Below are 16,808 nucleotides of genomic sequence, written 5' to 3'. Positions count from 1 at the left end.
CCCCAACTTCACTTAGGCTAGGCCGGTAGTGTACACATGTACAGCGTTTAAGCAGTTCCCATTCTGTGCTAGGTGCTGTGCTCTATCTAAAAGCTCTCCAACCCCCCCCCCCAAAAAGCAGCTGCAGCCTCTGCAGCAACATGCTCCAACGAATCTCACTTCTGCTTGGGACTGGACCCGTCCGCTGGGCCAAACTGATGGTGATGGAGTTGCCTCCTTTGACTGATCTTGCACCATTGGGGTGGTGCCTGTGAATGTCTCGCTGGAACAAACACAGGAAACGAATTAACTTGGGGTGGGGGACAATGCAACTGGTTTGTAGGGCTCCGGTGTTCCAAAAGCCAGTGCTGCCGCCCAGTTTGGTTACCTGATAGTGGCCAGGATGGGGATCCGGGGAGTCCCCCTGATGTTACTAGACTAGGTCACAGTAAGCAGAGCTGGCTGGATAAGGTCATTGGATCATTTCTTCACCACCCTGTTCTCACAGTGGCCTACCAGATACCCCTAAGAAGCCCAGGAACCTCCCATCATTATCCCTGAATAGTGGCCATTGCTGACAGCGCACAGTTCCCTGTTCCTGCTGTAGTGGGCAGCTCATGACCCACTGCTGTGCTGCAGACAGGGCAGTGGAAGCTGTTCCTGTGGAACTCGTGCCTGTTGACACCGCTGTCAAAGGCACAGACTCCTTCCCAGGCAGTGAGGAGGTGGCCCAAGATGCCAAGGACCAGACCTGGCTGGGCTGCATCCTTGACAGCCAAGAAGTGTGGAAGGCTTCGCCCATTCCCCAAATGTTGCCATTCCTCCCTTCGTCAAGAGAGCAGCCCACATCCCAAAAAAGTCTCTGCAGACTGGTGGTGTCCCCCCCTTTCTTTTTGGGGGTGACATGGAAGTGGGGTGTTGTGCAGGGATTGGGGGAAGAAGCTGCGATGCCGAGGCCAAAGCGTGGGTCGGGCTTTGTGTGTGTGTCAAGGGGTGCGCGCCTTGCTTTGCTGCTTGCGCTCCCCTGCAGCCTCCCATCGCCTCTCCTCCGGCGCCCACCCCCACCCATGCCCTTTCCTCCTCCGCTATTTCTCCCCTCTCCATCTCCTCCTCCTCCTCCCCCCTCCTCCCCAAACCCTCCCGGGGGCTGCTGGGAAAGACGGCGGCGGCAAGATGGCTCCGCCGCCTGTCCGCGGCCCCGGTGCGCTCCTGACGCTGCTTGCGCCGCTCCTGCCGCCGCCCCCGCCCGGCCCCGCGTCGCTGCGGCGCCTGCTGGACTAGAGGCGGAGCGGAGGAAGCGCCGGCCGGGCCATGCTGCTCTCCGAGAGCAAGGGAGGGTGAGACGGGGCGCCCGGCCTGGCGCAGCGCGGCCGCTGCCTCCATCCATCCATCCATCCTTCCCACCCACCCACCCATTCATTCATTCATTCATTCGCCCGTCCCCTCCTCTGCCAGGCCTTCGCCCGCCGCCCGCTCCCCGCAGTCCCGCCCGGGCTCCGCCGCCTGCTGCTGCGTCCTTCCCGGCCGGGTCGCCCCGCTCTCCCTTTCCCTTTTCTCGCCGCCTTCCCCCGCCCCGCGCGCCTTGCTCTCCCTGCGCCATTCCAATCTCGCTCGCCTCCCCTTCCCTCCCCGCTCCCAGATCTGTCCCCATCTCCTTCCCGAGCCCTCTCCTCTCTCCCTTCACCGGCCGCATCCTGCTCCAAGCTCGCTGCCCCCACCCCACGCCGCGCGCAAATCCCTTTTTCTCCCCTCCATTCATTCTCCCCCCATTCATTCACTCGCCTCCTGCCCCTCCCCCTCTTCCTTTCTCTGCCTCGCTGCTCCCTTCCCCCTCTCCTCCTCCTCCTCCTCCTCCTCCGGGCCCCTCTGCCATCCATTTTCTCTTCCATTCCCTTCTTGGCTTCAGCCCCCCTCCTTCCCTCCGTCCCTCTGCTTTGTCATGCCCCCACCCTTTCCCCAATTCTTCCCTTTATTTGACAGGGTCACTCTCCTCCTCCAGCAATCCCTTGCTTCTCCCCTTTCTGAAGGGCCCTCATTTTGCTGCATCTCTCTCTTCATCTCTCTCTCTCCTCTCATTTTCTCCTTTCCCTGGACTCTGCCTCTACTCCCTTCCAGCTGGTCTCATCAACACCTCCCCACCACTCCCTTTGCTGTTTCTGCAAATATTTCTCCTGCCTGCCCTCCTCTTTCTTCCATTTCTTTCCTCCTCCTGTTTGCACACTGGCTCTTTCCCTCCATCCCCTTCAAATTGCACGTGTCTTTCATCCCCAGACTTCCTATTTCCCATCTCCTTTCCCTCTCTTGTCTGTCCGTCTCTCCCTGGTCCATTCTCCCCCCTCCCCTTCCTCCCCACAGGCCTCAGTGGGGCAGGCGGTTCCCTGGTCTCTTATTAAGGACAGGCCTCTGAGGACCCATGGGGATGTTGTGCTACTTTGGGGGAGGCTTTGCATGAGAGCAATTTGGGGGAGGGAGAGATTTGGTGGTGGGATTCTGTGGCCTGGAAGACTGAAGAAGCAGCCTTTGGTGACATTCTAGGGGTGAAGTGTGTCTATAAGAGCTTTAGAAGGGAGGGCTCATAATTTTGGAAAGTGTTTGTTATTTTAGGCATCTGTGGTTGATCTCTGAAAGGGAGGGGCTGGGGCTCAGGGACTATCTTCTGACCCCTAACACCAGATGTGGGGGGGCAGGGGTGGCTGTGCTTTGTGCACTGGATATCGGGAAGGTGCTTCTCATGTGCTCAGGCAGATTCACAGGTTCTGGGGCTGAGATTAAGCCTGTGGGGGGGCAGTGGGGGGAGGCTCCTTCAAGGCCCAAATGACCTCTAGGAAGGTTACTGAGTGGGGGAGAAGCTAGGCTGGTTGGAGCATATTTGTTCACAAAGGTGTTTTTTGGGGGGTTGGGGTGGCCAGGATGGAAGAAATGGCGGCTAATGGTAGCTAGGGGGAAAGAGACCCCCAAGGAGAAGGTTCCACTTGAATATTGTGGGGGAAGGTTCCGCAGGGCTGTAACAAGCAGTATTTTCCTGAGCCTCAGCCTTTTCCCCAAGGTGCTTTCTGTCTCTCAAGAAGAGATGGCTGTGTTCTTTGTACCTGGAAGCCATCATTCCCCGCCTCAAACCAACCCATAAGTGACTACTTCTCCCTCTCTCTGCACAGTGAGGAGAAGCAAGAGGTGTCCATGGAGCCGTCCGAGCCCCGACCAGAGAGCGAGGCCCCTGAGCCTGGCCCTGACGAACCCCCCTCCGCGGAGCCCCCCGGACCCGACCCGGGCCCCGAAGACGAGGAGAAGAAAGAGGTAGTGTGTTGGGGCTCCGCTCGGCAGACGGGCAAGGGACCCCAGGGTGCAATGGGGCAGGCAGTCCTGAGGTCCTGTGGAAAGATGCCTAGGGGGGACTTTTGGGGGGAGACATTCCTTAGAGAGGTCAGCTATGTACCCAGCTACCACCGCAGGGTTAGTGGGGCTCAGACTTCCTGCAATAAGGGCTGGGTGTTTGTTCAGCTCTCAGTTCCACCCCATAACCTTGGTGGGCAGGTGCTTCTAATTTAATCCCCTCCCCAATCCAGAGCCTCCTCTCATCCCTTGTGTCCTGAAGTGCCAGGGTGCTGGGAACTTCTGGGAACACTTGTTAGCTTTTGGGTTTAAATTATTATTATTTAAATCAACCGAGAAGCACGTTTCTAGCTTGGGTGCTTATGTAATAAGAGTTGCATGAAGGTCTCTTGAGGAAGGTGTCCAGCGCTTTGGGGGAAGGGAGAGATGTCTCCAGCGCTCTGCAGAACTCCTTGACCTCCCTATGCACAGCTAGGAAAACCAGAATAAATTGTGTAAAAGTGGTGTGGAATAAATTATGCAAAACAAGAGGAAATTATGCAGAGATGCCCAGTTTGCATAATTTAGATGGGACTCAAGAGTTCCGCTTTCCTTGCTGCAGAATTTGGGTTTTCCGGGGGCAACGAGTTCTGAATCCTGAGCATGGTGCACCACACTTCACCCTGCCTTAAATGTGGTGTAAATGTTTAATGCAAAATACCGTCTGCATGGATTTACTAGATAGTGACACACACATACCTCTTTCTCCCCATAAACTGGGCTTCCTACTGTCAGCTAGCAGCCAAACGTGGATTTTGGGAGGGTTAACTATTGATGTGTTTGCTGAATGTCATGTTATCGAAAGGTTCGTTTTGCCCACGTTCCTCCCTGCCCTGCATTTCCCAAATTTGACTCTTCCCACCCCTGAGCCGGGGCACGAACCTGGCTTCTTCCATCTCCTCTGTTCCAAAGCGGGGTGGGGGTGGGGTGGCGGCTCTCGGCCGGGGTGAGGCAGGGCTGTTTTGAGGACACACCCACGCACACGCACGTAACGCGAGCACACACATGCGAGACTGCTTTCTGTGCTGCTGAGAAGAGGGGAGGGTGGGGACAGGCCTTGCTTCCCCCTCACCCTAAAGAGAGTTTCCCCCCACAACCCCGTTGACATTCTCCTCTGGACTCGTTTGTTCTGATCCCCGTTTTAAAGAGGCTCCAATCCACCGGGAGTGCGAAAGAGAGAGTGAGAGAGAGAGAACCGGAGAGAGAGAGCACAGACGTACTTGAGCAGGCTGCACTGACAGGTACCCGTGGAGGTGGATGAGAGATTTGGAGGGGCCACAACATACTAGGCCTCTCCTGGGACCGTTTCCGCCACCGCTCTCCACTTTGTGGAAAGCCCTCTGGCTCCGTAACCACAGAGCTTCTCGTCTGGGAGCCCCACATGCGCTGTGGCTCTTCCTGATTCCGTGGGCCTCTTCTCCTGTCCGTCAGAGAGAGTGCGATCTTGTCCTTGGGACCCGTTCTGCCTTCGGCTGATATATAGTCAATCTCCAAAATCTTAAAGAGCGCTGCTCTTGGAATCCTGCCTGGTCGACACTCTCAGCAAAAAGGTTCCAGGAATGTCAGGACTTTGCTGGGCACTCAGTCTCATGTTGCCCGCCTGGTGCTGTTCGGTGTCTTTTGCCGCCCGTTGGAAATGTCTACACCTCCTTCCACCGCTCAAGGTGCTTCTGCTTCGTATGAGGTTGCCTTTAAGGACTCCGTTTATTCTGCGGTAGAATTGTCTGCCTCTGAAAACCAGACGTTCTTTTGAAGTCTTCACTGCCGACGAAATGGTTATCCTGAGTTTCAGGGGCCTCCCCTCGAGAGAGCTTCCTTCATCACCTCGGGAGCAAAAGTCCGCTTTCAGAGACTCCCAGCAAGTTCTCCGTCACGCTTGGCCATCTGCGGGAAGGCCCCGGCCCGATGATACTCAGCTCCTGAGAAGCTGTAGCAGTCCGGCAGCTCCTCTGTTGAATCTGGGACTCGGCATCTTGAGAGGCTTTCCCTGAAATTTGAAGGTGGCCTCCCCTTCAAATCCCGCTGGTGTGCAGAGCTAACCAGTTTCCACAGCTCTCGTTGCTCGGCACGGGTTTTTCCTCGCGCAAGGCCGCGTTTTCTCCGCCATGCCTCAAGGACTTCCACCTCCACAGAGTTCTCTGGAGTTGCCAAGAGTTGCCTAAGAGGACTTGGTTTACGTAGGGTTCTCTGGAGGTCTTTCCCGTCAAGGACTTGGCATTTGCTGCCGTCGAGTCGCCCTGCTGCCTGCCACATGGGCGCCTCTTCCGGAAAAGGACTGTCGATGTCAGCCATCCTCTTTCCGCACGTGGTCTGGACAGTTGCCCCGTCACGAATTCCGTCCTCCGTTGCACATGCTGACGCTTTCCGCCCGGTGTCGCAGAGCCCCTCGCCCGTCACGGGACTCTTGCTGCCATGCACCGCCGGTGGTGCTCAGCTCTCCATTGGCCCAGTCTCTGCCTGCCAAGAACTGATGCCTTAACCCTCCCCCCCACCGCACCTTGCCAGTGGGGGAGGCGCTTCTGTCTCGCCCTCTCTCCTCTGGGACACTTGGCTCCGACCACCAACCAATCAAGCGCTAGGTTCCTACCTACCACCAACCAACCACCACCTCTCTTGTCACCCAACCCAACCAAGCACGCACCTTTCAGGCCAGGGAGGGCTCGTTCCGATTGGACCAGCCGTTGCCTAGATACAGCGCACACACTGAGGTGCGATTGGCTGAACAGAAGACCCTGCCCCAGGTGTGAGAGGGTACCTGGAGCACTTGTCCTAATTTCGTTGATTTTATTGTTTGGTTTAATTTTTTTTGTTTAATTAATTTTTAAAGGAAAAAAAAAGTATCACTTGCAACTTTCCCCTGGGGTAGGCGGGTGGGTCATGTTTCAGTTTAAACGGAGGGTTCCCTCCCCTGCATTTATTTATTTTTTTAACGATGAGGGAGCAGGGGATCTCTGGGAAACTGAGGCTAGTTCCTGCATCAACCTGGTTTGGTCCAGCCCCCATCCTTGCTCAGACTGTGGGGTACGCTATCAACAGGGTGGTACTTGACTCCCAACCACCTGCTCCCTCCATTTCCTTGGGAACCTGCTGCTTGAGGAATAAAGTGGACGTAGAAAGGGGATGCTAGCAAGCTGGCAGTTTCTGCTCACCTGAGATAAGGAGCTTGAGGGTCTTCCGGTGTCGCTGGACTACAACTCCCATCAGCCCTGGCTATTGGCCATGGGATGGCTGAGGCTGATGGGAGCTAGAATCTCTCGACATCTGGAAGCTCCCATGTTCCCCTATCGCTGCCTCTGCACCAGCCTCTCGGGAACAGCATTTAACAATATTCCTTAATTGGCATCAGCGCCTCCTTTATCCCTGCTGAAGCCCAATTAATTAACATGGGGCTAAAGCCACGTGGGAGCTTCCACAATGCTTCCCTGCGGCTTGGTCCCAGGTCACCCCCATGAGATGTGAAGCTCTCCTCTCATGGAGGGCGCATGAATGATGCGGTTCCTTCCTGTGCCAGTGGCTGTGGTTAAGTGGGAGGGCCAGGCCTGGCCTTGCTGTCGCCTGGGCGCTCGGCTGCTGAGCTGCAGGGAAGCCGAGGGAGGCATTTTGGTGGCTTCCAGACTCCCTTGCATACAATGCAGGCCTGAGAGGGGAGCAGAATTGTGGGAGAGGATGAGAATCCTCCTCTTCCCAGCTCAGTGCTGTTGACCAGAGACAGGGAGGCCATTTCCCCACCCCAACCCCTAGAAAGCCAAGCGGTGGAACTTTGGAAAGGCCTCTTCTTTAACAAAGAGAATCAGTGTGAGAAACAATGCAGAATCATAAGAGTTGGAAGGGACCCCCAGGGGCCATCTAGTCCAGCCCCCTACAATTCAGGAATCCCTACTAAAGTGTTGAGACATAGTTCCATGTTCTTGGCAGATGGTCAGTCTCTGAATAAATTGCCTGTTGCATCTGAGAACCTAAATACACGTTGGGCCCAACAACCTTGGTGTCACTGCTGTTCCTGAGCCAAATGGACTCCATGAGGACTAGGAGCATTGCAGGTACTGTGGTGGCTAAAATTCATTGCTGACACCTGGAATGTCCTTTGTTCAAAAGCAGCAGCAGCAGCAGTGGAAGCCTCTCTTATCCTGGACTTAACTTGGGCTGCCCATTTCGCCTTGCAGAAATAATGCCCATTGAAGTTGATCCTTTTTAGGATCTGCTTCTGCATATATTCCCTGCATTGCCCATTAATGTGGCACAACTGGCTTAAGAAAAGGAGAGAAGAGCCATCCATTTCTCTGCAAGGCGGTGATCAGCTAATCACAAGCCTGCCTTAAATTCTCACTGTAGCCTAGAAAAGAGTTAACAGCCCTTTGGGTTGTAGTATTCTGCGTGTGGGAAAATTTGGCAAGCTCTCAAGTACAGTAGGCCCTTCATTGGGCAGGATGGAAAGCTGAAGAGTTTTGTGTTAACTTGTGAGCTTGCACATTTTCTCACCAGAAGGTTTTAAAAGCAAAATAATAAGGGTTGCCAAGCCTTGTTCAGTAACTATCGTGTATTGATGCAAAAGCAGCTTCCCCTATCTGAACCATTCAAAATTAAAGTAATTAGAATAATATCCCCTCCAGATTTGTCCTAAGAGTTAGGGATTCTTTGTACCTGTGTTCTAGTACAGTGGTACCTCGGTCTAAGAACAGTCCTGTTAACGAACTCTGCGGACAACGACCTTTGCAAAACCGGAAGCAAGTGTTCCGGTTAGCACACTTTGCCACAGAAGCTGAACACAGCGGTGGGAGCCCTCATTAGGGAAAGTGTGGACCTCCGTTCAAGAAAGCTTTGGTGTAAGAACGGACCTCTGGAATGGATTACGTACGTAACCTGAGGTACCATTGTAATAGAATCCTTAGGCCTTGGATTAGAGTGTATGTTGTCTCAATGCTACAGTTATTTAGTACTATCTACCTGTTTTTCAATTAAAAGTTACATAATGTCAGAAAAAAATCATATAGATAGCCAGGTAGCCAACCCCCTACATTAAAACAACAAAAAAGCAGCAGTAAAATAACACCAATCTTACACTTCTAAGATATTGAAATAGCAGACCAGACCAAATTTATAAAAGTCATATTGCATCTTCAGAACAAAGCTAGAAAGCTGAAGTTCTGGTGCTATCACCAAGAAGTCCTGTCTCTCGTACCCACCCATCGAGACTAACTTACATTAGCTGAGCTTCTGGCATTGCAGGGGGTTGGACTGGATGACCCTCGGGGTTCCTTCTGTGATTCTAGGACAGAGAACGGGGCCTCCAGTGTCAATTGTGAGAGTCAGAGACGCTCATGTAGGAGCGTTGTGTTGGTCCTCTTGCGCTCGTGAGGACTCAAAACGTGTTGAGTCCAAATAACACGTTTTGAGTCCAAATAAACTTCTGAGAGGCAAAAGAGCTCCTGGTTCGTAATCTGCATCCCTTTGGCAGGGACAGGATGTTTCCCACCGACAGTCTGCGCTTGCCATACAGCCACCAAGGGGGGCAGAGTGAGGTGTAGGGGTTCTTCCGTCTCGACTTTATTCCTGAATCAGCAGAGGACCCTTGCCCAGCTCCCCAACTCCTCATCTGGGCCCCTGTTTCATTACTTATGCCCTCGTCTCTCCCCCCCCTCCCCCAGGTGTGGCGGCCACTTTCCAAACCCCTGACGCTGACCTGACTACCCCCTCTATGCGGGGCTTTCTCTCTCTCTCTCTCTCTCTCTCTCTCTCTCTCTCTCCTTCCCCTTCCTCCCTTTTCTCTCTCTCTCTCTCTCTTTCCATTCCCCCCTTCCCTTTTCCTCTGCAGGGTTCGACTCAGCCCAAGGCCTTCAAGAGGAAGATATCTGTTGTCTGTAAGTAGAGGAGCCCTGGTCAGGCGACCACACGGGGCATCCGGACATGTTGGAGAAGGGTGGGCGTTATCCTGGGATCTCCCTTGCTGCCTTTTCTGGGGTCAGAGTGGATGGGTTTAGCCAGGAGAAAATCTGGAGAGGCATAATTTGGGCACAGCAGGTCGGCCTTTACCCAGGTTCTTGGTCTTAGTGAGGCCAGAGTTAATTTTCCCATGCTGTTTAGGAAGAAACGTGTCGGCGTGTCTTTCTCCCCCCCGGCCTATTTTTCTCCCACTTTCAAAAGAGAAAACCCAAGCTTCTAGCCCTCATGGTACATGGCCACAAATTGGGCTGAGTATGAGCGATTCTTGGGGAAGTCTGCCTCCCTTGAGGGAAAGCAGATCTCTTTCTCTTTTTATTGCGATATTAAGGATTGGTTGGCTGGTCACTCTTGTTAAAGTAAATTTTACAGGGCTTGAAACATTCACAAAGCTCCTTATCCTTCCCCTCCCCTGTCATCACTGCGTGGCTGAAGCCGGACTTTGGAATGAAGGGAGGGGAGCTGGCCATATCTTCCCTAACGCCGAGCATGTGCAGAGTGCATTCCTGCCCAAGCCGCCTGGATTTACAGAAGCATTCGAGACTACGCATTAGCCCTTGTAGCTGTCTTGAGAGATGAACCTGAGGGCGGCAGGGGAGGGAGGCACCCTCTCTGCCTCCGAGGTACCATTTCACTGAAAAACAGGGCAGGCTGCGTCCCTGTGAGGGGAGGGGTCTTAGCGTTGGGTCTGCCCTCTTGATTTCAGCGTCATCGGTGGCCAAGGGCACAGCGGCAGCGACAAACAGTGACACCGAGGGAAGCCAGCCAGGAGGCCGGAAGCGGCGCTGGGGAGCCAGTACGGCCGCCACGCAGAAGAAACCTTCCATCAGCATCACCACAGAGTCCCTCAAGGTACCCTGGGCTCACGGCGGTTCTATTTAGGTTCGGCACAGCTTCTTAAATCCTGGCCTGACGCACCCTTGGTTCTCCCCCCCCCCCCCAACAGAGCCTGATCCCTGAGATCAAGCCCCCGACGGGAGGGCAGGAGGCAGTGGTGGACCTGCACGCCGACGACTCGCGCATCTCCGAAGATGAGGCCGAGCGGCACCCGGAGGAGCCCCCCCACGAGAAAGCCCTCAAGATCTGCCGCACCGTCACACAGGTTTGTCCATCACCGGTGGGCTCTGGGTGGGCGTTTTGGCTCAGAAGCAGCTGCGGGAATGTGGGGCGGGGCGTCTTCTGAGTGGAACTGCAAGGGAAATCTCTGGGGCCTCCCCCTCCAGGCCACCATAGGCCAGGCAACCTCCGCATTGTCTTGCCTGCTGAAGGTGGCAGCTGAGGTGGCTGCCTAAGTTAGCACAAGGGGTAGAACAGTGTCCCCTTGAAAATGCATACAGTGGTACCTCAGGTTACAGACGGTTCAGGTTACAGACTCCGCTAACCCAGAAATATTACCTCCGGTTAAGAACTTTGCTTCAGGATGAGAACAGAAATCGTGCCGCAGTAGTAGCGGGAAGCCCCATTAGCTAAAGTGGTACCTCAAGTTAAGAACAGTTTCAGGTTAAGAATAGACCTCCAGAACGAATTAAGTTCTTAACCCGAGGTACCACTGTATTTTTAAGACAACTTGGTTTTTCTTCTTTCTTCCATTCATTCTTTTTTGTGCTTCACATCAGTGCTTTTTTAAATGCTGTAATTCATATTTTTCATAGTATAAGCAAGTAAGCACTACCCGGGAAAAGCTAAACCAAAGAGAGGTATACAGAGATAACCAACAGAGTCTCTCTTTCGATAGATCCATTTCCGTCAGTTGAGAACGAGCCGTGAGGTGTAGGCAGCCTTGGAGTCTCCTCTGAGGTGTTTACATATGAGATGAAGCTGAGCCAAGTCGCTCTCTAGGCCCATTGCCCTCGCTAAGCCCATCTGCATGTTTTTCTGGCAACGCCGTTGGGCACATTGCAGGCGCCGCTGCTGCTTCTGGTGGAAGCCCTCTCTTCTCTCTCGCTCCTGAAAAAGACAACTTATTTTTTCTCTCTCCCCCAGGTGGTGCCAGCTGAAGGCCAAGAGAACGGCCAGGGAGAGGAGGAGGAAGAGGAGGAGAAGGCGCACGAGGAAGAGCCGCCCGAGGCGCCTCCCGCCGTCGCCGTAGAGGCAGTCGTGCTGCCGCCACCCGTGGAGCACGAAGTGAAGAAAGGTGCGGGGCGAGGGACAAGGGGAAGCTGCGGGGGTGGAATGGCAAGCGGGGGCTGGAAAGTTGAGTTCCTGCTTCTTGAGCCCCAACTCCCCTTCGTCCCGCCCCTTAGTTACGCTGAGCGACACTCTGACGCGGCGCTCCATCAGCCAGCAGCGCTCCGGCGTCTCCATCACCATCGACGACCCTGTCCGAACAGCCCAGGTCCCCTCTCCGCCCCGCGGCAAGGTCAGCAGCATCGTCCACATCTGCAACCTGGTGAGTATGTGACCGGGGTGGGGAGGGGAGGGCAGCCCCTCCAGCAGCCACTGATAAGAAGCCAGACCTGCCTTAACACCCCGGTGGCGTCCTTTTGCGCAGGTGAGACCCTTCACTCTCGGGCAGCTGAAGGAGCTGCTGGGCCGGACAGGCACCCTCGTGGAGGAAGCCTTCTGGATCGACAAGATCAAGTCCCACTGCTACGTCACGGTGAGTTTTCCGCACTGCTCCCCCAGCTCGGAGGAGCAAACCCTTGTTTCGAACGCAAGTGCCCTGCAACGGATTGGCGGATGCCCCGGAAACGTTTGCGACAGAGCCAAGGGCCACATTCCCTTCTGGGGAGCCTTCTGGGGGCAAAGGTGGGCAAGGCAACCAAGGTCATCTTTGTCCTTTATACAGAGGGCTTAGGGATGCGGGTGGCGCTGTGAGTTAAACCACAGAGCCTAGGACTTGCCAATCAGAAGGTTGGCTGTTCGAATCCCCGTGACGGGGTGAGCGCCCGTTGCTCAGTTCCTGCTCCTGCCAACCTAGCAGTTAAAAACACACCAGTGCAAGTAGATAAATAGGTACCGCTCTGGCGGGAAGGTAAACAGCGTTTCCGTGTGCTGCTCTGGTTCACCAGAAGCGGCTTAGTCCTGCTGGCCACATGACCCGGAAGCTGTACGCCGGCTCCCTCGGCCAATAAAGCAAGATGAGCGGCGCAACCCCAGAGTCGGCCACGACTGGACCTAATAGTCAGGGGTCCCTTTGCCTTACAGTGGGCTTGCCTCTCCATGCACTTGCAGGCCCCTCTCTGTCTTCCATCCAGGCAAGCAGGAGGCATTCCAGCCAGGCAAAGCACTATTGGAGGGGCTAAGCAAGGCCGGCTGTGGGGTATGGCTTGGGGAGAGTTCTGAGGGCCAGGCAGAGATCTATTATGGAGGGCCGCATTTGTGCTCACTTAGTGACAATCCCCTGTTCTAAAGCATGAAAGGAAACCATACGTGGCCTTTAAAAAAAAAAAAAATCTTCCTACCTTTTCACTTCTCTTTTTCTTTTCAGTATTCAACAGTGGAAGAAGCGGTAGCAACTCGCAACGCCCTCCACGGCGTCAAGTGGCCACAATCAAATCCCAAATTTTTATCAGCAGACTTTGCAGAGCAAGATGAGGTATGAACTGTGAGAGATAAGGCAGAATAGAGGGTGGGATGTCCCCTCGATGTCTCAGGAGAGGCTGCATGCAGTAAACTGGGAAGATGGGGAGAAGGAGCCCCATTTTTTACAAAAGTCTTTCAGTTTACCTCCCCTTCTGAGAGGTACAGTGCTGGGCCGGGGCACTTGGGGCCGTCCAGACAAGAGCATTGCTGGATCAGGCCAGCGGCTTTCGATTCAGCAACCTGGTCTTGCTTTGGCCAACCAGATGCCCTCTGGGAAGCCCAGGAGCAGGACCTGAGTACGGCAGCGCTCTCCACCTCCTGTGGTTTCCAGCAACTGATATCCCCAAGCCTTGCTACCTCCAACTGCAGGGGGCAGGACATAGCCATCACGGCAAGTAGCCACTGATAGCCTTTTCCGCCATGAATGCGACCCATTCTCTTGTGAAGCCCAGCCAAGTTGGTGCCCATCACTGTCTCCTGGGGATGCAAGCGTCACAGTTCATTTCAGGAAGAAGTACTTTCTTCTGAACTCTTCAACTTCATTGGAAGCCCATGACTTCTAGTGTTATGAGAGAAAGGGGAAAACTTTTCTCTATCCGCTTTCTCTACACCACACATCATTTTATAATCTTCTATCATATTGCTTCGTCCTCGTCTTTTCTTTAAACCACCAAACCCCTAAATGCTGTGAACTTTCTTCACCCCCTCGATTGTTTTGCTTGCCCTTCTCCAAATCTTTTCCAATTTTGCAATATCCTTTCTGAAGCGGGGCGGACGGATGTCTGGCTTCATTGCCCAGTGGTCAGCACTGTTTGGACTTGTGGTCCAGCAGGGTCTGGAAAGGCGAAGGCTCCTAAAAGTAGAACGCAGGAGGAGTTTAGCATCTTAAGAGGTCGGGGCTTCTCGTGGAGAGAAAACTGAACCAAAACAGAACTCCTAAAAAACCTGGTGGAGAATTCAGACTGGACGAAACAGAAATGAATGTCTTCCTTCAAGACATTTTCCTGTGAAACTCATTGATGTTGAAGGTTGTGGTGGCGGCCAGTGGGGGTTTTAGAGGATGGGGCCAATGTATGGAGGTTTAAGTCTGCCCAGGGATAATAGGCCTGTTGACGTGGAGTGGAAATTGAGGGTGAAGGCCTGCAATTTGCTAGGCGGACATTGCCTGGCCCGGTGGGCGCATTTCTCAGAGCAAGACTGCTCTGTAGGGGCAGTTTATCTTTCTATTTCCATTTGTATCTTGCCTTTTGGCTCACAAGGAGCCTCCATGGCCCATCTGATGTGCCTGGTTGCTGGATCTGCCCATAGGCCCATATAGTCCATTGTCCTGTTGTCAAGGTGGCCGACCAGCTGCCCCAATGGGAACCTAAGTGCAACAGCCCTTCCGTTTACGTTCCCCAGTATAATGCCTCTGACAGTGGGTGAATATCCTCTGCTGATGGCCTTACCCTCCACAAATTTGTCTCCATTCTCTCTGAAAGCCACCCAGATCTGTGGCCATCCCATGGATCAAATTCCTGTGCACTGACTAAAGAAGTCCTTTCTCTGGCCTGTCTCGAATTTTCTGACACAAAATTGCTAGGTGAAATGCAATGGAATAAGTTGGGAAATGCTTCTTGAATGGTCGGAGGGCTGGGCGTTTTAAGGAAAGCCGCCATGTGTGTCTGATCTCCTCCTTCTCCCCAGCTGGATTTCCACCGGGGCCTGCTGGCCGAGCGTCCCGCAGAAGCCAAGGCGGACGAGGCTCTCGCTCTCCCCGGAGTGGGCCTGGGCATGCGGGGGGAGCGCGAGATGACGCGGCGCTCGGAGGCACGAGAGCGGGAGGCGGCGGTCCGGGAGCAGTGGGCCGAGAGGGAGAGAGAGATGGAGCGCCGGGAGAGGACGAGGGCCGAGCGGGAGTGGGACCGGGACAAGGTGCGCGAGGGGCCCCGCTCTCGGTCCCGATCCCGGGAGAGACGCCGCAAGGAGCGCCCCAAGTCTAAGGAGAAGAAAGCCGAGAAGAAGGGTGAGTTATATTGGCCCACAGGGTGGGTGGGTGTGTAAAAATTCTTCCTTCCGTGATGGATCCAGGCCTGTGTGGGAAGGTGCAGGCAGAACGCAGTCCCTTCCTTCCAGCTCCACGATGCTGTGATTCAGCCTTCCCTCTGGCATTATTAGGCTGACACATGAGTGTGACCGTTAGTGCCGCGTGAATTTTTGAAATCTCCGCCTCGCCTTTCGGCAGTCGCCATTTTTAGTGGCTGAGAGCATCTGGTTGGGCCCGAGGACTTTAGGAAGCCGAGGGAAGAAGGCATGCAAAGTAATTGATCAATAACAACAACTGTAAGAATAAACGTGTGAGGCTGCATTCGCCCCTCTAAGGTCTCTGCTTCCTCCTCTCTGCCAACAGAAAAGGCCCAGGAAGAACCCCCCGCTAAACTGCTGGACGACCTTTTCCGCAAAACCAAGGCAGCCCCCTGCATTTACTGGCTTCCTTTGACAGACACCCAGGTAAGAGACGCTGTCCTTCAGGAGCGCTCAGGAAAGACAGTAATATCATTTGGTGCTGTCTGGGCTGGCAGGGAGATGGGCTGGCTTCCCCTGTCGGGTTATCCTTGTATATTATTAAGGGTGAATAAGCCAAGGAATCCAGAACGTCGGTCAAAATCTGCCCTCGCGCTCAGATCCTTTGGGATGCTGGGTCAAATGGACAGCGGGAGGGTGCATACATTTCCACCTTCTCTATTTCCCTGAGGACTAGAAACTTCTTTCTAAAGGGGAAGAGATTCCCGGGACGCAGGCCAAGCTGATGTTTTATGCATCCTTTGTTTTTTTGCCCAACTTCTGCTTACGACTTGGCGATAAAGCACATTATTAAATGGATTCTGCCCGGGTACACGGGGGCTCTGCCCTCCTGGTCCGTGGGGCTATTTTTCAACCTCCCTTTTCTCGCCCATTGTCTTCCCCTTAGTACGTTCAGAAGCAGGCCGAGCGGGCGGCCAGGGCCCGGGAGCGAGAGCGCCGGCGCAAGGAGCAGGAGGCGGAGGAGGCCCGCCAGCGGGAGCGCAGCCGCCAAGCCGAGCGGGAGAAGAGGCGGGAGCACAGCCGGGAGCGCGAACGGGAGCGCCCCAACGCCACAGGAGGCGGGGCCAGCAGGGGGGGCGAGCGGAGTGGCCGGGACCGCGAGCGGCGCGAGGCAAAGGCCCGCCATAGTCGGAGCCGGAGTCGCAGCACGCCTGTACAGGACAGGGGGGGGCGCCGCTGACCTATTCCAACTTCTTTACTTTGACCTTCTGCGGGGAGGGAGGGGGAGCGGTGGCGGCACTTCCTTCCCCCACCCCCTACCCCAAATCTAGCCCTGGTTTTTTGGGAGAGGACTGGGACAGCCAGGGATTGGGCTCCCCCTTTTCCAGCAGCTCTTGCGAGGAGGGAAGGGCGTGCTCGGCGGATGTCATGGCTGCAGCAGGCAGGAGGGGCCGTCCTCCTCGGAAAGTGGGGCGGTTTTTATCCCCAGCCCTCCCGCTCCCCTCTTCTCCCGGGGCCAGTTCCCTCCCTGTTCATTTGTATTTTATTTTGGAGAAATCTTTTTTTTTTATTCTGATGAATACAGGAAAAGAGAACATAATAAAGAGATGGCGTTAGTTTTATACCCGCTGTGCGTCTTTCTTGTCGGGTTGGGGAGTCGAGTTCCAGAACCTGTTCAGTGTGGGGTGCTTCTTAGCTGCCGATGCACCTGTGCAAAACACACACACACACACACACACACACACACACACACACACACCAGGATCTTGCTAGCAGCACACCGACAGAGCTTGGCGATTCCAGCCTCTTGTGCTAAAATCGGAAAGGGCAATTTCAGAAACGGGGGTCAAACATCTTTTTTCCTCTCCTGGGACTATACTGCTCCCTCCTGGGGCCACGTGTCTTCCGCCTGCGCAGCCGTTAGGCAGCAGATGGTGGCTGAGAACAGAAGACAGAGGTGCCACCACTCCTCCCAGTACCCAGATGGGCTTCAC

General features: G+C 54.6%; 1 protein-coding gene across 2 annotated transcripts in view; it reads left to right on the top strand.

Moving 5' to 3' along the window:
• The window catches only part of ACIN1 (apoptotic chromatin condensation inducer 1), a 34,459-nt gene extending 18,023 nt beyond the window's left edge, over positions 1-16,436 (top strand). For both annotated transcript variants that reach the window (XM_081167684.1, XM_081167683.1), the window contains exons 8-18: positions 3,135-3,273; positions 9,161-9,206; positions 9,992-10,137; positions 10,232-10,387; positions 11,269-11,419; positions 11,529-11,674; positions 11,777-11,884; positions 12,716-12,823; positions 14,497-14,815; positions 15,200-15,300; positions 15,761-16,436. In XM_081167684.1, coding sequence (XP_081023810.1) covers positions 3,135-3,273; positions 9,161-9,206; positions 9,992-10,137; positions 10,232-10,387; positions 11,269-11,419; positions 11,529-11,674; positions 11,777-11,884; positions 12,716-12,823; positions 14,497-14,815; positions 15,200-15,300; positions 15,761-16,054 — 1,714 coding nt within the window. In that variant the 3' untranslated portion in view covers positions 16,055-16,436. The remainder of the gene's footprint in view (positions 1-3,134; positions 3,274-9,160; positions 9,207-9,991; positions 10,138-10,231; positions 10,388-11,268; positions 11,420-11,528; positions 11,675-11,776; positions 11,885-12,715; positions 12,824-14,496; positions 14,816-15,199; positions 15,301-15,760) is intronic.
• The last annotated feature ends 372 nt before the right edge of the window (positions 16,437-16,808 follow it).

Source organism: Podarcis bocagei (assembly GCF_964188305.1).
Source record: "Podarcis bocagei genome assembly, chromosome: 13".
Lineage (NCBI taxonomy): Eukaryota > Metazoa > Chordata > Lepidosauria > Squamata > Lacertidae > Podarcis > Podarcis bocagei.
Note: the sequence above shows the minus strand (reverse complement) of the source record. Positions and strands in the feature narration are given on the sequence as shown.